At 44.3% G+C, this 25,815-nt stretch overlaps 2 protein-coding genes across 2 annotated transcripts; one reads left to right on the top strand and one right to left on the bottom strand.

Moving 5' to 3' along the window:
- The first annotated feature begins 14,283 nt into the window (after nt 1-14,283).
- Nucleotides 14,284-14,745, top strand: Cycsl2 (cytochrome c, somatic like 2). The gene has a single exon (XM_039087827.2). The coding sequence runs from the start codon at nt 14,337-14,339 to the stop codon at nt 14,652-14,654; it is 318 nt and encodes a 105-aa protein (XP_038943755.1). The 5' UTR covers nt 14,284-14,336; the 3' UTR covers nt 14,655-14,745.
- Nucleotides 14,746-16,365: 1,620 nt separating this feature from the next.
- Or1ad8 (olfactory receptor family 1 subfamily AD member 8) lies at nt 16,366-17,289 on the bottom strand. Its single transcript, NM_001000005.1, has one exon. The coding sequence runs from the start codon at nt 17,287-17,289 to the stop codon at nt 16,366-16,368; it is 924 nt and encodes a 307-aa protein (NP_001000005.1).
- Between the last annotated feature and the right edge of the window lie 8,526 nt (nt 17,290-25,815).

Raw genomic sequence — 25,815 nt, 5'->3', positions numbered from 1 at the left:
ATCAAACTCAGGTGCTCATGCTTGTCTGACAAGCAGTACCTACAGAGCCATCTCTCTAGCCCAGTGGTTCTCAGCTTTCCTACTGCCGTGAGTGACCCTTTAATACTGTTCCTCAGGCTTTGGTGACCCCCAACCATGAACTCGTTTTCATTGTTACTTCATAACTGTAATTTTGATACTGGTATGAATCATAATGTAAATATTTATGTTCTCTGATTATCTTAGGTGATCCCTGTAGAAGGGTTGCCCAGCCTCCAAGGGGTTGTGACCCATGCTTTAGCCTGTAATAACCATGTTTTAATTGAGTTCCCTTGTATTAGAGATCATGTGTGATTTTCCTCATTCTCACGACAAAAGCTCTTTCCTTGTGTCTACTCTTCAAATGGGAGACACTGACACTGGAGGGACAAAGGACTTCAAATCCACCAGGGTCTGAGTCCACAGCTCTGCTCTCTCTGGCATCCGGTGAGCACAGCCTGGTTGGTCCTCAGGTGCTATGTTATAAGGGAAAGGACTTGGGCAGTAGGGCATTGACCACAGAGTGAGCTCCTTATATCAAAGCATCTCTGAAGTGAGACGACACCAGGAAATGAGCCCTGGCTTCAGAGCACCCACAGTGAGGAGGCAGAGCACAGTGGGAAAGTGCTGGCAAACATTTCCAGAATGTTCAGAAGCAGTGTGTGACCAGCCTGTAATAGACATACGCACAAAGCTGTTGTTTCCTGCATGGCCCAACACATGTCCTTTGCTCTGTGTGTCTCCCTGTGTCCCACAGGGTCTCACCCTGTGATGGTTTTTATATGCTCGACCCAGGGACTGGCACTATTAGAAGCTCTATCCCTGTTGGAGTAGGTGGGTCACTGTGGTTGTGGGCTCAATATCCTCCCTCATCCCTGCTTCCTGTTGGAGGTCTTCCACTAGAAGCCGACAGATGGATACCTAGAATCCTCAGCTCCTCCTGCACCCATGACTGATTGGATGCTGCCATGTTGTTGCCTTGATGATAATGGACTGAACCTCTGAACCTGTAAGGCAGCCTCAATTAAATGTTGTCCTTTTAAGACTTTTTTTGGTCATGTTGTCTGTTCACAGCACTAAAACTGTAATTAGGATACACACTTTGAAGAGTCTGTCCCCATGAAACCAAATCAAGAGGCAGTACAGCCCTTGTTTTCCATAGCAGGGTTTCAAGAATGCTCAGAATGTGTCAGCCCGCACCTCACACCCTCCCCAAGCTTCAGCATCTCCTCAATTAAATGCTCAAAGGGATTGAGATACTCAGCTGCTTAAAACGCCCCAGTGCTAATGTTCACCCTCCAGCAAAGTGTACCAAGTCTTCTGTTTCCTGATTTTCACTCACTTTTCTTACTGCATCTCCTGCCAGGCTCACCAGATTTCAAGCCTTTCCTGTCTCGGGGCCTTTGTGCTGCCTGTGATTTTGACCTGGGATTCTTTCTGTTTTGTCTCCAGTCACCTTCTCAACAAAAACCTTTTGTTTACCCTATTTTCTTTATTATTGCTCTTTTATTTTATTTCTCTCTCTCTCTCTCTCTCTCTCTCTCTCTCTCTCTCTCTCTCTCTCTCTCTCTCTCTCTGTTTGTATGTGTGTATAAGTCACAGGAGAACTTTAAGGAGACAGTTCTCTCCCACTACCATTGGCTGTAGGGATGAGACTCAGGCAAGCAAGGTCATATTGTATGCTGGAGAGTTTTATGTAAACTTGACACAGGCTGTGGTCATAGGAAAGGAGAGAGCTGTAACTGAGAAAACTCAACCATAAGATCAGGCTGCAGTCAGATATTTAGGGCATTTTCTTAAATAGGGATTGAAGCAGGGGGAGGGGCATTGTGGTTAGTACCAAGCCTGTGCCTGGGGTTCTGGATTCTATAAGAAAGCAGGCTAATCAAGCCAAAGGGAGCAAGCCAGAAAGCAGGACCCTTCCATGTCATCAGCTTCTGCCTCCAGGTTCCTGTCCTGTTTGAGTTCCTGTCCTGACTTCCTCCAATGATGAACAGTAATGTGTAGGTCTAAGAGAAATAACCTTTACGTCCCCAAGTTGTGTTGGTGATGGAGTTTTATTACAGAAATAGTAGCCCTAACTATGGCAGATGCAGAAGCCATGAAGGGGTGCTGCTTAGTGGCTTGCTCAGTCTGCTTCCTTATTGATCCAGGGCCTTCAGCTCAGGGTTGGTCCCATCTACAATGTGCTAGGCCCTCCCATCAATCACTAATTAAGGCACATAGCCAGGACTACCTTCTGAGCCACCTCCCAGGACTCTGTCTGCAATTTCAATATGCGTTCCTTTGTGTGCAAGCTCCTTACTTACACCTCTATGCAAATTTGCTTCCTCAGTGAGTCATTTATGGTGTGTTTTCCTCATGAGGCTATGCATTCCCCAGAACAGAGACACATCCGTCTCAGTCACTGCTCAGTGCTTGGAACAATGCCTGACACATAGTAGGTGCCCAAGAAAGTAGTCAAAGGAAAGAATGTTCACAAAGGCCTTGCACACTAAAATCCAGCAACATAAAAGTGCAGCTGCAGTAGAAATGTCAGGTTGTAATTAAGAAGCCCATTGACGAAATAAAACTGAGGGGACTCAGTGCTTAAGAGGACTTCCTTGCTTCACTCCTTCTTTAAAAGGGGAACAAGAATACCCTTGGCAGGGAAGAGAGAGGCAAAGATTAAAACAGAGACTGAAGGAACACCCATTCAGAGCCTGCCCCACATGTGGCCCATACATATACAGCCACCCAATTAGACAAGATGGATGAAGCAAAGAAGTGCAGACCGACAGGAGCCGGATGTAGATCGCTCCTGAGAGACACAGCCAGAATACAGCAAATACAGAGGAGAATGCCAGCAGCAAACCACTGAACTGAGAATAGGACCCCCGTTGAAGGAATCAGAGAAAGAACTGGAAGAGCTTGAAGGGGCTTGAGACCCCATATGTACAACAATGCCAAGCAACCAGAGCTTCCAGGGACTAAGCCACTACCTAAAGACTATACATGGACCGACCCTGGACTCTGACCTCATAGGTAGCAATGAATATCCTAGTAAGAGCACCAGTGGAAGGGGAAGCCCTGGGTCCTGCTAAGACTGAACCCCCAGTGAACTAGACTGGTGGGGGGAGGGCGGCAATGGGGGGAGGGTGGGGAGGGGAACACCCATAAGGAAGGGGAGGGGGAAGGGGGATGTTTGCCCGGAAACCGGGAAAGGGAATAACACCCGAAATGTATATAAGAAATACTCAAGTTAATTAAAAAAAAAAAAAAAAAAAAGAGGACTTCCTACTCTTTCAGAGTACAGGAGTATAGTTTCCAGCATCCAAGGCAGGAGGTTAACCACTCTATCTGAATCTCCAGTTCCATTGGTCCAGTGCCCTCTTCTGGCCTCCAAAAGTATCTGCCTGAACATACTCCCCCCTACACAAATGTTTTTAAATAAAATAAAATAAAACAGACATTTAAAGCATGAGATTCAGTCCTATATAGTTAGAATTGAGAGTTGACCCTTACAGTGTTCAGTCAGGGCCAGTGTTGACAAGTCTAAGGCCTATAGGAGTTTCTTCTGTGACACCATGAAAGAGGATGACATGTGGAGCCTCCTAGTAACACAGGGCCTGTGACTACTCAGATCAGAGGTGGGTAAACTGGTTTCTACCAGTCACACGTCGCCACCATGTGTATTTCTATTTGCTTGTGTCTGGACTGTTCCACGAAGGCTTCTATGTTGTTGTGGTTTCCAGGGTGAACTGCTGGGAAGTGGTGAAAATTTGAAGGAGAAGGGACTGGGCTGGGAGCAGTGTCTAGGCTGGATAAGTGTGCTGGCCACTCATGCCAGCTCAAAATATGCACTTCCAGTTTTAGGGGATATATGACCTCTTCTGGGCTCCAGGCAAAATACTCATGCAAGTAATAGTAGATAGATAGATAGATAGATAGATAGATAGATAGATAGATAGATAGATAGATAGATAGATAAATAGATAATATAGATAGATAAATAGAAAGGTAGATAGATAGATAGATAGATAGATAGATAGATAGATAGATAGATAGATAGATAGATGATAATAGACAAACAAACATGAATAGGTAGAGATGATAGATAATAGATAGGTGATATTGAATAGTTAGGTGATAGATATGTGGTACACAAAAAGATAGGTACATAAAGATGATAGATTCATAGGTAGATAGAAATTATATATATCTGGATAGACAGACAGACAGACAGAATGACAGACAGACAATTTTTTTTGGAATTGAACTGCTGGTAGGTCTTCTAGCACCTGGGTTGTGTGTGAGGTGACCCCAGTCCTTCCATTTTCATATTTCTTGTTCTGCCTACCACATGCATGTCTTTGATACATCACACATTCCTACCACCATGTGTTGCCTTACCATAGGCCACAAACAAAGAAGGCAGTGAACTCTGGAGCAAAACCCCTCTAAAACCATGAGCCCAAATCAACCTTCCATCTCTCAAGTCGACTGCCTCAGATGTGACTTACAGCAATGGAACCTGATGAATACAGATTGATAATGTACTGCAAAACATTTCAGTCACGATGATAGTTCAAAAGTTTCATAGGAAACCTGGATTTCTGATTCTTGGGAAAGCTTAGTCAGAGAACAATTCTCCACACCTTCTCATAGGGCGTCAGTCAGTCAGGAAAGTGGAAACAATAATAATGAAAAACCACTGTGCTTTAGAAAATGCCCTCTATGCTCTCTATGCTGACTTGCTTTGTGTCCCTTAACAGCCTTCCTCTGTAGTAAGTTTACACATGTCCCCAGTAGACTAGGAAGCACAGCAGAGATACATTCTCTGCTCCATGCCGTCAGTTCTGATCACCATGGTCCCCTGTTAATCTGGTCTTGGAGTCATTGGGGGAAATGTCCACAGTATGAACACTTCCTGCCTGTTACCCTTTCTAGGTTCTGCCTGGTGATCAGTTTGGTGGAGATGCTGAAGCAGTTCTAAAAGCTGAGAAAAAGACAGAGCTCTGTCTGTTAAGAAAAGGCAATTTTAGGGCTGGAGAGACAGCTCAGCTGTTAAAGGTTAAGCTGATAACCAAAAATATAAGACAAGGCAATTTTAGATATAGACCATTCATTTTATCATTTGAAACAGAAACAACATATAAGAAATTCTTAATGGTTTTCTTTTTTCTTTTTCCTTTTTTCCTGTTTTTTTTTTTTTTTTTTTTGGACACTTGGTCTGATGTAGATCAGGGTGGCCTTGACCTTGCTATATAGCAGAAGATGAACCCTGAACTTCTGAACTCTGCCTCCACCTCCTGGTACAGACATAGCAGCCATCACAGAGTTTGAATTCTTACAGAACACCTTTTACTTTCATTCAGGTCCAAAGTAAATGGCAGAAATGAGGGACTCTTGTCCAGTAGCTCACTAAGGCATTGAGAAGGTGCACATGCAGTGTGCTGTTTTATCCTTGTTAGACCACCAGATTATCAGGACCAGATCCTGTCCTCTAATAAGACTGATATGTTCCAGAAAGCTCCAAAGAGACACATAAGTGACAAGTTTGAAGGAGAGGCGGATGAGCAGGGCTGCAGCTCAGTGGAGTTCTTGTCTAGTGTTCCTGAGGTTCCTACTTTGAGCCTTGGCAGGAAGGACAGGGCTGTAACTCAGTGGAGCACTAGCCTAGCATCCATGAGGTTCTGGCTTTGAACGCTAGCACAGCACAAACCAGGGGTGGTGGTGCATACCTGTGATTCTAGCACTTGAGAGGTGGAGGCAAGAGGATCAGAAATTCAAGGTCATCCTCAACCATATAATTTGAGTTCAGCCTAGAGGTATATGACACCCTGTCTCAAAAAATGCATTCATACATACACTTACAAACAGGTAGAAAGGCATAGAGGAAGGAAGGAAGGGAGGGGAGGAAGAAGGAAGAATAAAAACAATGAAGGGACAGTTCAGATGTATCAAAATTATTAAGAGTCTGAGGTACGTGGTGATTGGCTTACTGGGAAAATGTATGGAGAATATGACAGGATAAAAAGCAATTTAAAAATATTGCCTTTGAAAGTCAATATTACCTACCATCATTTAAAAAATCTCAAGAGAAACATTAGCACCCTTTCTGGTTGATCAGAACCTTGTACTTTGAGTGGGACCCAATCCTGATCTCAACATCCCCTCCTCTGCTATACAAGAGGAAAGCGGGGCAGACAAAGACAGAGGAGGCTGGTGCTTCTGCTCCCATCCTGGCTCCTGGTTAATTTAGAAATTGAGCAGTTGGCTTTTCTCAGTTTCCCCCATCACCTGGTCTGGGTGACAATAGTGAGAAACATGGGGAGGGGGTGATCACAGTGTCTGACTCCACCCTGGTAAATGGTAGTTGCAGCTACCAGGCTGTCCTACATTTCATTTGATCACAGTCACTACCAGACAGAACACTAAGAGAATGTGGGCCCTTCCCACACTGAGTAAAGTCACAATGTGGCCAAGGGGACAGTAACAGAAGAGTAAGGTGGAGGGAGAGGCATTGAGAGGACCTAGGGGATAATTTGGTGGTTAAGGACTGACTTCACATGCACAAGGCACTGGGTTTGAGTATTAGTGCCACAGTAGTTTATCATGAGAGAAAGCAAGGACAGAGATCACACCAGGGCTGACAGGAAATGGAGCATGTGCTGAAAACCTAGGGTTTGTGCAAATGTTTCAGTGTACCTGGCCTCATTGAGCTTTTGGGCTTTCACCTGCCCTGGACAATTGTCTTTCTCCTTCACCAGACCTTCTCCAGTTTTCTACTATGCACACATCTCTGTCCTTAGTTTTACACAATGACATAAGAACATGGAAACCCAGGCTCAAGACCCCAGTCCATTCGTGTAACATGCTGGCCCAAGTCTTAGGTGGCATAGGTGACAAATCAACTCCTCAATTCCAACTAACCTCATCTTACCCAACTGCCTGAACTGATCTGAATTCCTACCCCTTGATTCTGGCCCCGGCACCCTCTCTGTTCCACGTCTGTCCACCTGAGCAGAGGAGTTTGACAAGAGTCCTGGGAGGTGACATGGATGGTTCCACCTGCCACCCATGGAACCCCTTGCTGAAACCTATCTGACCCTTCTAACACATGGCTCCCATCAGGCGTGAGAACTTCCATTTCCCCAAAGTGGTCTACTTCCTTCCCACTCACATGTTTAAAACCTCTATAGTTTTGGGGTTTAGGGTGGCTCTGAGTTCTTAGGCGGTGTGGTCTGAAGCACACTTTACAAAGTCACTGTGTAGGGGACAAAGTAAATCTGGGGGAACTTTTGGGACAGAGAATATGCAGCTACCTGGGTGACTATGGACATAAGGAGGCCACAGCACTGGTTCCAGAGATGAATGAATACACGTTTTCCACTTGGTATACAGTTGGTGAGGTATAGTCCTCTCAAGCCACTATGAAACGGCATCCAAAATATTATCTAGACATCAATATGTATTAAGACTTCTCCCACAGGTCAATTCCTTACCTTCTTCACTGTTGACTCTTCCTAGGCACGAGAGCAAGTGCCATGAACCTTTGAGCAATTAAAGCAAAAGCTAACCAACAACGTCTACCCCTGTGTAGGTTGCAGGCCCCTGTGTTCTCACTGCTCTGTGGTGATGTTGCTGTACCTGGCCTCCTGGAAGAATAGTTTGCTTTCCTTTAGGGCTGGAACATAGTTGCATTTAATGCATGTTGTTCATTTTATGATGTCTAGAAGTGAGAGAAACCCCCAAGTGCCTTATTACAGGTGATTCAGGAGGGAGTTTGTCTGCTTCCTCTGACTCCCTAAGGACTTACGAAGGAAGGGGAAGATTGTCCATACTGTAGATTAATAGTACATTCAAAGTGGGTCACTTAAAAATAATTCAATCCCAGTAGAAATGGGACTCCTGTAGAATCACTAAAGATGTTGTCCGTGTCCTTTCTAAATATTCCGTGCTCATTCATATACTCTTATCAAAAGATGAGGAGAAACGTGAAGAGCACAGATCCTATTTGGCAGTGGACCCAACTAGTGTGTAGTTATAGTATATTTGTTTGAAGTTGGATGAAATGGAAAAAATAATAAAATAAAATAAAGTTTGGGGAGATTTGATTGACACCAAGAGCTAGAGAATTTCAGGAAAGGGACACGGGACCGGGTTCTGCCCTTCAGTGTCTCTTCTTACTTCTATGACAAAATGTCTGACTAAAGTAGGTGAGGAATGGTTTGTTCTGGCTCCTAGTTTGAGGGGACACAGTGTACCATAGAGAAACACGATGATGGTGGCATATGAGGCAGCTCGTCACATTACGGTCAGGAAGCAGAGAGAGAGGTGCTCAACTCACCTGGGATGGTGGCTCCTACATTCAGGGTAGGTATCCCCTCAGCTAAACTTTTTTTGGAGTCATACGTGTAGACATGCTCAAAGGTAGGTTCCCATGTTGAACCTAAGTCCATAAAAGTCTAATATTAAGGTGGATCATCAGAGCATCACAGCCCAGCACCACAACATCTCAGCACCACATCATCACACAGCCATAGTGTAATAGCATCACAGCACCACAGTATTCCAGCATCACAGCGTCATAGAATGACAGCATCATAGCTTCCCAGCATCCCAGCATCACAGCATCACAGCATCACAGCATCACAGAAACACAGCATCCCAGCATCATAGAATGACAGCATCCCAGCATCCCAGCATCCCAGCATCCCAGCATCCCAGCATCCCAGCATCCCAGCATCCCAGCATCCCAGCATCCCAGCATCACAGCATCACAGCATCACAGCATCCCAGCATCCCAGCATCACAGAAACACAGCATCCCAGCATCACAGCATCACAGCATCCCAGCATCACAGCATCACAGCATCACAGCATCACAGCATCACAGCATCACAGCATCACAGCATCACAGCATCACAGCATTACAGCATCACAGCATCCCAGCATCACAGCATCCCAGCATCACAGCCTTACACCACGACAGTACCACATCACTACAGCATCATAGCATCCCAGCATCCCAGCATCACAGCATTACAACATCACAGCATCCCAGCATCACAGCACCCTAGAATCACAGCATCCCAGCATCACAGCATCACAGCATCCTAGAATCACAGCATCACAGCATCACAGCATCACAGCATCCTAGAATCACAGCATCCCAGCACCACATCATCACACAGCCATAGTGTAATAGCATCACAGCACCACAGTATTCCAGCATCACACCGTCATAGAATGACAGCATCATAGCTTCCCAGCATCCCAGCATCACAGAAATACAGCATCACAGCATCCCAGCATCACAGCATCACAGCATCCCAGCATCACAGCCTTACACCACGCAGTACCACATCACTACAGCATCATAGCATCCCAGCATCCCAGCATCCCAGCATCCCAGCATCCCAGCATCACAGCATCACAGCATCACAGCATCACAGCATCACAGCATCACAGCATCCCACCATCACAGCATCCCAGCATCCCAGCATCCCAGCATCCCAGCATCCCAGCATCCCAGCATCCCAGCATCCCAGCATCACAGCATCACAGCATCACAGCATCACAGCATCACAGCATCACAGCATCACAGCATCACAGCATCACAGCATCACAGCATCACAGCATAACAACCACAGCCTTACACCACGACAGTACCACATCACTACAGCATCACAGTATCCCAGCATCACAGCATCTCAGCATCACAGCATAACAGCATCCCAGCATCCCAGCATCACAGCACCCTAGAATCACAGCATCCCAGCATCACAGCATCACAGCATCCTAGAATCACAGCATCACAGCATCACAGTATTCCAGCATCACAGCGTCATAGAATGACAGCATCATAGCTTCCCAGCATCCCAGCATCACAGAAACACAGCATCACAGCATCCCAGCATCCCAGCATCACAGCATCACAGCATCCCAGCATCACAGCATCCCAGCATAACAGCATCCCAGCATCCCAGCATCCCAGCATCACAGCATCACAGCATCACAGCATCCCAGCATCACAGCATCACAGCATCACAGCATCACAGCATCACAGCATCACAGCATCCCACCATCACAGCATCCCAGCATCCCAGCATCCCAGCATCCCAGCATCCCAGCATCCCAGCATCCCAGCATCCCAGCATCACAGCATCACAGCATCACAGCATCACAGCATCACAGCATCACAGCATCACAGCATCACAGCATCACAGCATCACAACAACCACAGCCTTACACCACGACAGTACCACATCACTACAGCATCACAGTATCCCAGCATCACAGCATCTCAGCATCACAGCATAACAGCATCCCAGCATCCCAGCATCACAGCACCCTAGAATCACAGCATCCCAGCATCACAGCATCACAGCATCCTAGAATCACAGCATCACAGCACCACAGTATTCCAGCATCACAGCGTCATAGAATGACAGCATCATAGCTTCCCAGCATCCCAGCATCACAGAAACACAGCATCACAGCATCCCAGCATCCCAGCATCACAGCATCACAGCATCCCAGCATAACAGCATCCCAGCATCCCAGCATCCCAGCATCACAGCATCACAGCATCACAGCATCACAGCATCACAGCCTTACACCACGACAGTACCACATCACTACAGCATCATAGCATCCCAGCATCCCAGCATCCCAGCATCCCAGCATCCCAGCATCCCAGCACCACAGCACCACAGCACCACAGCACCACAGCACCACAGCATTCTGATTAGGATTTTCAATCCCCCAACTTTTGGGGACTGGAACGTACATACCTTTCTAGTTTCCAGGGAACCGTGTGATATTAGATGCCATTGTGACAGATGTAATCATTACATCTTATATCTATTTTGTACTTGGAAGACGTTTCATGGTCTCCTGCAGTGCCTAGACATCTTTTTATTAAAGTGTATCCTGCAGTTCTTGTCAGAGTCAGGGAAGCCGTGTGCATAGTGTTTGTTTGCATTCTGGTACTAAGCGATATTCGCCTACTGAGCAAACGAAACATGCCAAGGCTTTCACGAGGACCTTCTTGTCTGGAAGCATCTTCCCCAGAAGCAAATTGGCACTGTGTCCAGCCTTGAACTCTGGGGTGGATATAAGAACACAGTCCCAAAAGCACTGCCTTTCCATCCACTGGCTTAGAATTGCCAGGAGGGGTTCTGTCTGTGGCATGACTTCATAGCTTTCACTCGGCTTTAGTGGGTGAGAAATATGTGAGTGGGAGGAGAAATGAGCTTAAATCCTCTTATTCTTCTGTCTGTGTCCCTTTAACCCATGGGACTTAATGGTGAATCCCAATAACAATTTAATGCGGTAGATGATCACAGGGTTCCCAAACTCCTGTCTGAATCGTCTCACTACATCTCTCCCTAAGGATTTTTCTTTGGTATGGTAGGTAATGCAGCTTCTAAAAACTACTTGCAATGAGCCAGAAAAAAATTCTTTCAGTTATGGGTTCGACTCCTGGACAGAATGAACATGGTGGTTGAGGGAGTAAATATGACTTGCCCAGGTTCTCCTTGCTGGTGCCTATGAGTTATTAAGGCATCTTTCCCCTCCCAGTGCTGGAGAAATAGCTCAGAGCTCTATATCCTGATCCATAGGCAGAAAGAGAGTTTGGGCCTGGCATGAGCCTTTGAAACCTCAAAGCCACCCCCAGTGACATGCCTCCTCCAACAAGGCCACACCTCCTCCAAGAAGGCCACACCTCCTCCAAGAAGGCCACACCTCCTCCAAGAAGGCCACACCTCCTAATCCTTGTAATCCTTCTCAATCAGTTCCACCCCTTGGTGAATAATCATTTGAACATGGTCCTTGGGGAGACATTTTTATCCAAACCACTACAGGATACCCATCCCATTTGGAATTTTTTCCTATATGCAAAACCTGTTCCTATTCATCGCTTTGATAAAATAATTATTTTAATCAGTAGGATTTCTGAAATCTATTTCATGTTTTAAGTCACAATGCAATACAAGTTGGATATCTTGGGTCCAAAACGCCTGGGATCAATCATATTTCAGGCTTCAGGTATTCTCGTATTTCATAGTATTTTTGTCTGTATAATAAAACAACTTGGAATGCGACTAATCATAAATGTAAAATGAATATTTGTGTTTTATATGTAACTTACACATATAACTGAAAAGTAACTTCATACAATATTTTAGTGCACCCACGTTTTGATTGCTACCTGCCTGGTAAGGTCAGTTATGGAATTTTCTACCTGTAGTATCATGTTGGTACTTGTCACTATGAGATTTTGGGGTTATCTTAGAGTTTCGATTTTCTTGCCAGGGTACTCACACTGTAATACTACATTTACTTCTTGATAAATGGTTCTGGCTTTGACTATCTGGAGTTCATTTGGGTTGACTTTGTGGGTGTCTTCGCACAGCCCATTCCTTCCTTCCCTTCCTTGACCTATACTCCAAGATGTCACAAACCTAAACTAAGTAGGTTTTTTTTCCCCCAAGATCATGAACCAGAAATGGTGGATCAGAAATACAGCATAACTTTGAACTTTGGTACAAACACTAGATGGCATGTTTGAATCTGAGTAGGATTAGAAGAGGGTTAGTAGCAGCACACTGGAGACTAAACCTAGGGCCTCTAGAACACTTGGCAAATTTGTAGGCTGAGCTACATTCCCTGATGTGATGGCTTGAATGAAAGATGCCCCCAATGGGCTCATTAACACTTGGACCCCAGTTGGTGGCACTATTTTGGAAGGTTATGGAACCTTTAGGGGATAGGGCCTTGCTGGAGGAAGTGTGTCACTGGGTGTGGGTCTCGAGATTTATAACCTGTTCCCACTCCCTGTTCTTCCTCTATGTTCCTTGTAGGGAGGAAATGTCATCTCTGTCCCTCTTTCTCTGCATATAACCCTTCTGGAACTTTTCTCCTCTAAGTTATTTTTAGTCAAGGCATTTCATCACAGCAACCGAAAATTAATGAACATACCAGCCAAGGGTATATTTCGAGGGTCTGTTGAAAATGGTCCTGGCAGAGCTCTGAGACTCACACATAGTCTAGACAACCAGGTAAAAGGCTCAGAATCCACTGAATCGATGGAAACCATGAGCCAAAAAGGCTGTGTCCCAAACTGAGTCATCTGCTGACAGGGTCAAAAGCAGAAAGCTTTGCTTCTGCCCTGCAACACCAGCAGGAGAACCATAATGGTCTCTGGGAGTTTGCATCCCCAGCCTCACTGGGACATTGATAGACAGCTGTGGGTCTAGCTGTGGAATGAACACTTGGAGACCCTGGGGGAGGTGATTCATGGGGCTCTATATGTCCTGACCCAGGACAATCCATGATCTCTGGTTTGTCCAGATACAGGGGTGTCTGGAGAACTGTACAGAGGGAGGGACAGCCATCTCAACAACCACTGAAGTCAAACATTTCTCCTGTTTTCATTGGTTTACAAATAGTTAGTCTCCAAAGGCTTATTAGTTCTAGACAGAGATTGTCCCTACGGTGCTCTCAGTGTCTAGCCTGGGGGAAAAGGGACTCTTGGACTAGGCCTAAAGTCTACTAACTCAAGCCTTAAAAAAATTGCCAGGGTTTTTATGGAGGTCTTGTGTATTCCCACTTCTTTTTAAAGCTTTATTGTTTTTTTTTTTAATTAGCGGATATTACCTATAAAGAATGATGAGTTCCAATATGACTTTTTCCCAAGTGTACATAATATATTTCAACTATATACACTCTTTTACTCCTTCTGAGCATAACATTCACTATGATTTACCAAGAGATTGGAGGTGGAGTGATTTTTTTCTCCTTTTGACTCATTACCCTTTGACGAACCCACTGACTGTCCTCATCCTCCTTTTTAATTATTTTACTATTGTAGAGTGGGGTTCCATATGTGGCACAGAACATGTATGGAGGTCAGGGGACATCTTTTGAGTATCAATTCTCTCTGTTCATTGTGTGATCCAGGGATACACCCAAGTGGTCAGGTTATATAGTAGGCTATCTCACCAGCCCCTTACTCTTCTTGTTATGTATGTCCCTATCTCCCTAAGATGCCATAGTAATGTAGGACACTTCAGCTTTAATATAATCTCTGATTCCAGCAGAGACTGGAAGGGACAGTGAGAATTGCATCTGGGATGCAGATGCTGTCTGAAGCTTCTACTGCCCGTCCCTGTCTAGTACCTGTGCTCAGTAGGAAACACCAAAAAGGTCAGGTTGTGTGTATATGTGTATCTTGGAGAGCTCATAAAGACCTGTAGCCTAGAGAGTGGGACGGCTGTCCAAGAGTCTGATCGTTTGTGGTGTTGACCAGCCCGGACCGAATTTAAAATGGGTGATGTTGAAAAAGGCAAGAAGATTTTTGTTCAGAAGTGTGCCCAGTGCCACACTGTGGAAAAAGGAGGCAAGCATAAGACTGGACCAAACCTCCATGGTCTGTTTGGGCGGAAGACAGGCCAGGCTGCTGGATTCTCTTACACAGATGCCAACAAGAACAAAGGCATCACCTGGGGAGAGGATACCCTGATGGAGTATTTGGAAAATCCCAAAAAGTACATCCCTGGAACAAAAATGATCTTTGCTGGAATTAAGAAGAAGGGAGAAAGGGCAGACCTAATAGCTTATCTTAAAAAGACTACTAATGAGTAATTCCACTGCCTTATTTATTACAAAGCAAATGTCTCATGGCTTTTAATGTAAACCATAATTTAATTCATACACCAAATTCAGATCATGAATGGCGAACAATGTTTTTGTTGGACAGCCCCGATTTAAGTAAAACTGACTTGTCATAAAGTGAATGTGATCTTTTTTAAACACTTCCAGTTGTATACATGCTATCCCTGCTCTCCCTTTCTCAAGATAAGACTGGACTTAATTAGTAATGTTTTACTTTCCATAAATATGGGGGTGTCGCCTCAAACCTATTGAATGGTTTTATACTTAGATTTATATAACTGGGTATATGAATATGTTTAAACACTGGGAAAATTCTATCACTGTCTCAGAAACAAGAAGATTCACCCGTGCTTCAGTGTGTGTTCACTGGCCTCTGACAGGCAATGCTAAACACCAAGAAGGAACTATTCTTGACAATGCTGTTTTAATTAGAATTCCCTACATCAATGATGCTGCCTTTCACCACTGAAAGGCATTTACTGTGGTTTATGTATGATACCAAATAAAGAGTATTTAACATTTAAAAAAAGAACTGTAACCTGAGCTATGATAGGCATAAGACACAGGAAGGGGCATCCAAATAGAAAGGAACTGTCACCTGGTGCAGCTTGGATCCTGGAACCCTGACACATGGTGATGAAGCAATGGAGAAAGGGCAGGCCCATGTAAAGGAAAGGTGGGATCAGGTGGAGGTGTGCTCACCCTGATGGAGGGCACCTACTATCACCACACCTCAGAACCTCAGTGTGTTTATTACCCACTCCATAGGGACAGTGGTTAGCTATTCTCCATAGGAGGTCTCTGTAGGTGAGGAGTGTCAAGCTGTCAACATGCTGGAGGAGAAAGCTATAGTTGGTAATCACTGCACACCCTGGTCACTCACTCACATGTGCATTCCCAAGGAAAGCTTTACCAGTCCAATTGAGCCTTACCTGCCTCTCCACGGACTCCTCTACATGGCTGTGCCTGTGCCAACAAAGCACGTTTACTCAGGGTTCCCTCTGCTCCCGACAGCAATGAAGGAACCCTTACAACAGAGATGACCATTCTGTAATTAACAGCCCATAGTTATTAAGGCCCAAGAAAACTAGTCTTTCTATGTAATTCACCAGGATAACTGAGGCCTCTGGGGACCTGAAACTCTGAAGAGGGTCCTCTGTAAGTCCTCTGAAGTCCCTGGTACACTGTAGGAGCTTTGCCTTAGATGATTTTTGAAACTTTCCCCAGACAAATAATTTCAAATATGTCCAAACTTCAAATTTTCCTGACTATAAAGTGAATACGTTTAAAAACTAGCACTTTAAAAACATAAGAAATTGTTTTTGGGGGGATAATAACCTCTTGTCAATTTCATATTTAAAAGGTGATCATGATCACATAGCCTTAATTCCAGGAATGGTTACAGTGAGGTGTGGACCTATATACATTGTTTTCTCTGTAAAGATGAACAAAGCACAGTGTCCTCTCAGTCCTAAATTTTTCAAATACTGGGCTGGAGAGATGGCTCAGTGGCCAAGAGCACTGACTGCTCTTCCAGAGGTCCTGAGTTCAAATCCCAGCAACCACATGGTGGCTCACAACCATCTGTAATGGGATCTGATTCGCTCTTCTGGTGTGTCTGAAGACAGCTACAGTGTACTCATATAAAATAAACAAATAAATAAAAAATTTTCTTCAAATACTAAGGTCGGAGAATTATCTTCCTCAGAGCCCCTTTAATGTCACGATTCCTCAAGCTATAGATGAAGGGATTGACCATCGGTGTTACCACTGTGAAGATGACGGTGGCCACTGTGTCCTGTACTGTGTATGTAGATGAAGGATGCATATAGATGCCCAGGATCGCCCCATAGAAGAGGGAGACCACAGTGAGGTGAGACCCACATGTAGACAGGGATTTCCTTATTCCATGGGCAGATTTTAACTTCAGAACCTTAGAGAAGATGTAGGCATAGGAAACAATAATGCATGTAAATGGAGTCAGAAATACCAGTCCACCAATGGTGAAGACCATCAGGTCATTGATGAAGGTGTCAGAACAAGAGAGCTTCATGATAGGGTAGGGGTCACAGAAGAAGTGGTGCACTGCATTGTGGGAACAGAAGGTGAGTCGAACCATGAGGAGAGTGTGCAAGAGAGCATGCAGGTTTGTGATGACCCATGATACGGCCACCAGGAGGACACAGAGTCTGGGCCTCATCATCATGGTGTAGTGGAGAGGGTGACAGATGGCCACATAGCGGTCGTAGGCCATCACACTCAGGAGGAAGCCATCCATGTTGCTGAATGTGATGAAGAAATAGATCTGGATCATACACCCCATGTAAGAGATGGACTTGCTTCCCAACATATGATTCACCAGTGCCTTGGGGACAATGACAGATGGAGCACTAATGTCAACACTGGAGAGGTTAGCCAAGAAGAAGTACATGGGTGTGTGGAGATGAGGGTCACAGCTGATCGCCAGGATGATGAGAAGGTTCCCAGAAATGGTGACCAAGTACATCCACAAGAACATTCCAAACACAATCTCTTCTTTCTCGGACTGTTCAGTGAGTCCCAGGAGGATGAATTCTGTGACTGTTGTTTGATTGTCCCCATCCATGTCTGTGGAGGACAGTTTTGTCATGCAGTCAGATCATTTGCTAGCATTTGAACAAAAACATAAAATTTAAAACAGTTTAGTGATTGGTTGAGAACTAACACAAACTGAATTGTCTCTTTTGTCATTTTAAATAAAGTCCTGGTTAGTTTCAACATGTTTCACTTATAAGTGGCTGTTGCTTTGTAAACTACTCCTACTGGTTTGTCAAAACTTGATTGCTTCCCCCCCACACACAATATTAAATTTAGTCTAATGATTGAGGTAATATAATTCACTTTATGGATAAAGAAACCTATAGAAGCTGTCATGCAATTAATCAATTACACATTAAAAAGAAGAATTCAAAATAATCTGGTGATTTTCCTTTTATCATATAAACACACATACGTGTGTGTGTGTGTGTGTGTGTGTGTGTGTCTGTGTGCACATGCACACGTGTGTGTACACAAGCTATATATTTTTGAGATAGGATGTCTTAGGGTTACTATTGCTGCAATGAAACACCATGACCAAAATGTAAGCTGAGGAGGAAAGAATTTATTCTGCTTGCACTTCCAGATCATAGTCCAGCATTGAAAGAAGTCAGGACAGGAACTCAAACAAGGCTAGAACCTGGAGGCAGGAGCTGAGGAAGAGGCCATGGAGGAATGCTGCTTACTAGCTTGCTGTCCATGGCTTTCTCGGCCTGCTTTCTTATAGAACCCAGGACCACCAGACCAGGGATGGAACCACTCACAGTGCAATAGGCCCTCTGTCATTGATCTGAGAAAATGCTCAGGACTGCCCCATAGAGAAAATGCCTCCATGAATCGAAGCTCTGTCCTCCCTGATGGCTCTAGTTTGTGTCAAGTTGACACAAAACCAGCAGGTACACGTGGTATTGTTATGGCACTCAGGTTGGTCTTGATATCATGGACTCAAGCGATTTGCTATACCCCCCCCCACTCTTAGGGGTCTCAGCACTGGGGATTGCGGGTTGAAGTACCCAACTGGCAATCTCTCTGGTGTGCTGCATACAGTTGCCATTTGTCGGTAGTTTAACCACACAGCAAAGTGTTAGTTAAAGGCTGTCCTACAAAAGTGCACTTGTATTTACAGCTATGCTCTTAGAATTTTGGGATGTCCTTGGGCTTCGATAGGTCTGTGTACTGGTTTTAAACTCTCAGCATTTTATCTACCACAAAGCCATTGTCACCCTAGTTCACGGCTCTTGGTCTACTGCTCTAGTTCCACACAAGCTCCAACAACTTCTTCCATTCCAAGAAGAAGGGCAGATACAATTGAATGAATTTCTGTTGAGGATTTTCTTTCTTCCTTTCTCTCTCTCTCTCTCTCTCCCTCCCTCCCTCTCTCTCCCTTTCTTTCTTTCTTCCGTCCTTCCTTTCTTTATTGTGTATGTCTCTGTGTGTATATGTACAGCTGAGTGTACTGTCTATAGAGCCAAAAGAAGATATTGGATCGCCCAGAGCAGAGAGAGCCCTGGTGGGGTTGGCTAAAGATGTACATCATAGAGACAGTGAGGTGCCAGCACATGTGAATGAAATTGGTGAAAACAGGAGCACAGTGCAGAGATGTAAGCTCATCTTACCTGCACTATCATCTAGAACCACAGTGGATAAGCTAGAAGACAGTGCCAATGGGTCACAGGTAAAGGGAGGGGGACATGGAATTGAGAGGTCAGGGGTCAGGGGAGATTGTGGGATAGGTCATGAGGCAGAAAGGGAGCATGCTGGCTGCTGCTTATACTATGCTGGTCTTCATGGTAGATGGCTTCCATGGGAGAGAGAGTAGGATGGCAAGAGGGATCTGTTCAGTTGTGTTGGAATTGTACATTTCATGGTTTAAAGTGTCATATTCTGATTCAGTAGGGAACCTGCTGTGACTGGAGAGTCACCACATATCTTATAAATCTTACTCAGCTCCTTTGAAGGTTTCAGAGAGAGAGAGAGAGAGAGAGAGAGAGAGAGAGAGAAGTCTCCAATACTACCTTTGACATGTACATTTAGTTGACTTACATTAATCTTTTGGGAGTCACAGGATGTGTGGCTGTGTTTGAAATGCCTGATGTGACTACATGATTGGGTGCTGGTGACCCTGAATCTCCAAATGCAGGATGTTACTCCCTGGGCTAGAATCAACCACTGTCCTTCCGTGGGACTAAGTATCCAAGTAGCTTTAGTCAGAAGCACATTCCTCGTGTGATCACAGATCACAATGAATAGACATAAAAGTGAAATACCAAAGCAGAAGTCTGGAGCATCTTAACCTAGAGACCATCTTTCAGTGTCTCTCTTTCTCTATGTCCCTTTCTCCCTCAATTTCACTCACTCCACCTTCTCCCCACTCCCTGTCACTCTCACGCTCTTGTTCTCTCCTTCCTACTTCTTTCCTATCTTTCTTCCCTTCCTCCTCCTCCCTCCCACCTCTTGGTTGGCTACATCTGGCCAAGCTTCTCAGTAAACTGCAGTCTCTGTTTCTTGCCCTGCTAAACCTAACTGGCCCCCTTCCTTTTCCTATCAGGAACTTTTGTCTTGGGGAGAGACTGCCCTGTTCTTGGTGGGCAGCAGCACATCTTGACGAAGTTCTGAGTGTTGACCAAGAAGCTCCCTCTGATCCTGGACCTAGTTTATACCACATACATTCCCTGGGTTGTGGCTCAGTGACCCTGTCTGATGCCGGGATGCCCACTTACCTGCCCAGTTTGACTCACCTGTTACTGTCTGTGTCATCTGTGGCTTTCACATAATTCCCATCTCTGTGGACTCCATGCTTGGTGCAAGATTTGGGCCAATTCATTTGTGGGGCATTCACCAATGGAGAGCATCTAGAAGAGATGCCTGGCTGTCTATGGTCAAGCTTCAGTGAGTAAATTAATAGACTCACCACCCCTGGTGATCATGGTTGCCGTGACAATGACTAACACACTGGGGCACCCCTAGGGCCCATTCCCTGGAGGTCTCCACTAGGGAAAAATACTAAGTGTTCCCTGTTTGTGTTCTGTCTGAACACTGAAAATATTGTCCTGAAATCAATTCTTATGAAACACTGGTACAGACATGGCCTCCTTGCCTCTCTTTCCTTTCCTGTTCTTTGACAAGCCAGTGAGAAAAAGGGCAGAGAGGAGGATGCACTGTGTCTTAGTTAGGGTTTTACTACTGTGAACAGACACCATGACCAAGGCAACTCTTATAAGGCCAACATTTAATTGGGGCTGCCTTACAGGGTCAGAAGTTTAGTCCATTATCATAAGGCAGGTGCATGGCAACATCCAGGTAGGCACGGTGCAGGAGGAGCTGAGAGTTCTACATCTTCATCTGAAGGCTGATAGCAAAATACTAACTCCAGGGAGCTAGGATAAGGGTCTTAAAGCCCACACCCACAGTGACGCACCTACTCCAACAGGGTCACACCTTCTAATAGTGCTGCTCCCTGGGCTGAGCATATACAAAGCATCCCACACTGTCATGACGAAGTAGCTTATAACCAAAGTCAGTTGGAAACTCTGAGATAGGAAATAGATAGGAAATGCAGTACACACAAAACAGAAACGGAAAACCCTTGGAGATATAATTTTTTTGCTGTTTCTAATTTTTATTTTTTATGCATATGAGCCTTTTCACGTCTATGCACCACACGTGCAATGATGGAGGAGCTAGGAGTGTCGCTGGAGTTAGAGACATTAGCAAGCACCATGTGGGGGCTGAGAGTTCATCCTGGGTCCTCTAGAAGAGCAACAAGTGTTCTTAACCCATCATCCTCCTCTTCGGCCCCAAGTTTTACTCTATTTATATGTCTACTGGGATACTAGAGTACTTCTCAAGATAGAGCCACTATTCAAGCCCCAAGTAGACAGTGAGGATGACTCAATTGTCACTGGATAATTTTGCTAATTTATCATCAATTAATGTGAGCATGCTGTCTTCACTATTTTCATTTTATTATTTTATTGCTGTGCTGGGGTTTTAAACCAGAGCTTCACACATGCTAGGCAAGGTGCTTTGTTCCTCCAGCCTTGTTTTATCCTTCCTTCCTCTCCGCCTTCTTTCCTGTATGTGTAGGTGAGGGAGGGCACATATGCAGGTCAGAGCTGGTTCTCTCCTTCTACTGTGTTGGTTCTGGGGACCCAGTGAGCCCAGAGCTTGCCTGCAAGCATCTTTACTAACTAAGCCATGTTTTTCCTGCCCTCTTATCCAAATATATAAAGCGACAGTTTTAAGTTGTCATAGCAAGGACCTTTATAGTAGCCCAGATATGGCTACAAAATAAAATAAATGCCTGCCTCCCCTACATTATAAGAGTACTTCAGGTAGCAGGATACAATTTACATGGGGATTCTATGCCAGCCTTGTTTTTTTTCTTTGACAATTTCATATACGTAAATACTGAGTTTAGGGCATTTTCACACCCCAGATCCTCTCATCCTCCCTACCTTCCCTCCACCTCCCTACCCCAAACCCTTCTTCCTAACAATTTCCTTCCTGCATGCTGTCTGCTCACACACACACACACACACACACACACACACACACACACACACACACACACACTGTTTGATTACAGATGCCTGTGAGAACTTCAGTGCAGAAGGATATTTTTTGAAATGCATCTCGGCTTATCAAAACTAATTTAATTCATTTATATTTAATAGGATTACCATCAAAGAAGGGTTTACCTCTACCATTAAGTTGTTTTTTCCATGTCTTATCCTTGGTTTCTCAGTTCTTATTGTCAATTTTTGTTATTCAGTTGATTCTTTTTTTGTTTTGTTTTTGTATCATTCTACTTTGATCCTCTCATCTCCTTTTCTTTGTATTTTAAGTTGTTTTCTTGACTATTACTTTGAAAACTGAAATTAACATCTTAATCTTTTAACAACCTTGCCTGAGTAAAACCAACTTAAGATTCAATATCTTGGGTTCAAATGAGTTCATAAATGTTGCTGTCTCTCCCTTTTATCTAGGTCACATATTACATCTTTATACATTGTATGACAACTAATATCAATGCATAATTAATATTTTATGCATTGGCCTTTGAATCACATAGAAAGGGAGAATTGTTGGCCCAAGCACAATAATCACCAGCCTGTGTGTTTACCACCATCAATGTCTAGCACACTTTCATCTCAGCCTAAAGGTTTCCTTTTACTATATATTGTACAAATTTACTGAAAATGTACTCCCCAGTGTGTGCTAATACAGAAACACCTTAATTTTCTCTTCATTTTGGAAGAATAGTTGTTTCCAATAAATAATCGTAAGGTTTTGTTTCCTTTTGTTTGTTTTCTTATTTATTTACTTTTGCATTTTAAAAATTGTGTCTTGCTAAGTAGCTTGGAGTGGCCTGGAACTCCTTATGAAGCCTAGGATGAATCAAACCTCATGAAACGCCTGTCCTGACCTCCTAGTACAGGGTTGCTGGGAATTGAACTCAGGACCTCTGGAAGAGCAGTCAGTGCTCTTCATTGCTGAGTCATCTCTCCAGCCCTCTTTATCTTTACTGATTATTTTTGAGCAGAAGACCCTAGAGATAACTGCTCCACCGTTTTGCATCTTTATGTATTTCTAGGTTTTCTATTATAACTTGCAGAACTTTTAGACTGCTCACAGGTTTGATTATAAAAATCTTATAATGTGTGTTTATATCTAAATGGAGAGAAATATACATTTTGTGCTTGAGAACAGAAGTGTTTAGTGTTTCAAATTCTTCAAATCTTGAAATATTTGCACATAGATAATGAAATGCCATGGGACTGGGGTCCCAGCCTAAACATGAAGCTCTGTATTAGTTTCATGGGTCCCCTGCATGTGCATACGTAGCCTGAGGTGATTTTACACAGTGTCTTTAGTATGCCTGTTTCAGGGGATAGTAGGTCACCTGAAGGATTTATGTATCCTGTCCGCATCCAAAAAGTCTCAGTTTTGGGGTGGGGGATGCTAAAATTTCAGAATTTGGACTCTTCCACATTCTATCTGTTGACTGTTAGCCATGGGAAGCACCTTCATTTTGGCTTCTGTGTCTTTTTGGCATGCCTTATCCCTCTTTTTTCTCTGGTCTTTTTTCTTCACCCCTTCTCCCTGTCTCCTCCCTTTCCTTCCCACTTCTTGGAAATCACTCCCTTTCTACAGAACAAGGTGCCCCAGAACTTTAACACACACACACACACACACACACACACACACACACACACACACACTGGCCAGGCATTTGGAAACATGTTCAGACATAAATGGGAGAACTCAGTCTAGACAGCCAAGTTCATCAGGACTCAGCTCAGGAAGTAGACAAAGCCAACAGCTAAGTCCACATGGCAAGAGGGCAATGCCCAGAACAAAGCCATCCACTGAACATTCATTGACTTTGTGTGAAAGAAAGTTCCAAAAAGCTTTGCCCATACTTTGAGGTCCCAAGAGTCAAACTACCACAGAGCAATAATTTCCAGAAGGTCATAATAGGCAGCCCATGGCATGGAGGCTTCTTCTGCTTGTGACAGACATAGGCCTGGCAGGCTCATAGCCTTGGTGCACACGTGTAAGGGAAGTGATTCCATGAGACTCCAGTGGCCCTAATGTGCCACAGTCACAGGTCCTTCTGGGAAAGCAGTGTCTGGGGGGACTGTGCAGCATTGAGGGATGACTGTTTCAACATCCACTGAGCTGATATCAAACTTTTTAAAAATTGTTTAATTGGCACACCAAGAGACAACTCCCCAAAGGCTAATTAATAGCAAATAGGAATTGCATGTGGAAAGGAGTACACAGAGTCTCCCTGGAGTCTAGGCTGAGGAAAGAAAGGGCCAGGTATGATCTCTATTATCTCAGGTCCTGGGAGGTAAGTCACCAGACAATGTGGCTGCCACCACTGGGGAGCAAGATGCCACTTTGGTACAGGATCTGCCTCTGAGGGAAGAGGGCACCAGGGACCCTCCATGGGACCTTATACTTCTTACTCATGAGTTCCTCTGGGCTCCACTACTGTACATTCTGATTGGTTGTGGTCTTCTGTGCTGATCTCCTCTGTTGTAAGGAGGAGTGACCTTAATAGCACCACATTCCAGGGGTTGGGGATTTAGCTCAGTGGTAGAGCGCTTGCCTAGGAAGCGCAAGGCCCTGGGTTCGGTTCCCAGCTCCGAAAAAAAAGAAAAAAAATAGCACCACATTCCTAAGGATACTGTAGTGACATGCTTACCTTGGCAGTAACCAGCAGCTTTCTAAATTGGACTCAGGATTTGCTCACAAACAGAAAAGTCATGCTACTCAAAAGCTAACCAACTACCCATAGCTAGTGATAGCATGATTCTTAGAGGAGAACCTACAAGCAACACTACTAAACCTACGTCATTTTTCAAAAAGATTTATTTATTTCTATGTGAGTACACTGTTGCTATCTTCAGACACACCAGAAGAGGGCATCAGATCACATTACAGATGGCTGTGAGTCACCATGTGGTTGCTGGGAATTGAACTCAGGACCTCTGGAAGAGCGGTCAGTGCTGTTAACCACTGAGCCATCTCTCCAGCACGACCTACATAATTCTTAACTACACTTTCAATATCTGTCTTTATACCATCAGATGAGTATCATTCACATCCAACTTTTGAAGCTCAGACACAAGCAGTACTAGTTATTTGGCACCCGAGGCAGGAGGATTGATGAACACAAGAGTTTTAATCTAGAATGGAAAGCACAAGAAGACTCAACCCTAGAAACAGCCAAATAAAACCCTGGGCTCTGCACACGGTTCTTTCAGTTACTGTTTCTCTGGGTCCAGAATTCAATGAAACTTCTTATATTCCACAGTGGGTTTGCAGGGCTTGAGTTCTCTAGATTCTAATTTTCATGGCTCTAAGTTTTGTTGTCTGTTACCTTTCAATTTCCCACGGACTCAGATAGAAAATCCCAACTCTCCCGAAAGCTTTGCTTGAGCATCAAGTCCTGTTATATAAAGTTATGAACACCAACAATGTTCCGAAGGCCTTTAATGTAGGCACTCTTTAATATTCGCTTTCCTTTAATTAAGTTAGTGTCTTAGTTAGGGTTACTGTCACTGTTATGAAACACAGTGACCTAAGAAACTTGTGGAGGAAAGGGTTTATTCAGCTTACACTTCCACAGCACTGTTTATTGTTGAAGGAAGTCTGGACGAGAACTCAAATAGAACAGGATCCTGGAGACAGGAGCTGATGCAGAAGCCATGACAGGACTGCTTACTGGCTTGCTCCCATGATTTGCTCAGTCTGCTTTCTTATAGAATCCAGGACCAGCCCAGGAATGGCACTACCTTCAATCAATACTAAGAAAATACAAATGCCCCATACTCAGGAGTATATGGGCAGCACATATTAGACTCCTTGGGTTATTAAAATAAACAAAGGTGAAGATATGGAGTTTGGAGGGAGTGGAGGAGGGGTAGACCTTGGAAGGGTTGAGGAAGGAGTAAAGGCTGTATGTGGACAAAATATATTGCATGAAATTCTCAGAGAATAAAAATACCTTTTAAAAAAGAAAAAAAGGGGGCTGGGGATT

This window comes from Rattus norvegicus, chromosome 10 (genome assembly GCF_036323735.1).
Source record: "Rattus norvegicus strain BN/NHsdMcwi chromosome 10, GRCr8, whole genome shotgun sequence".
In the NCBI taxonomy this organism is placed as follows: Eukaryota; Metazoa; Chordata; class Mammalia; order Rodentia; family Muridae; genus Rattus; species Rattus norvegicus.
The sequence above is the reverse complement of the archived record's forward strand: the minus strand, read 5'-3'. Positions and strand labels throughout refer to the sequence as shown.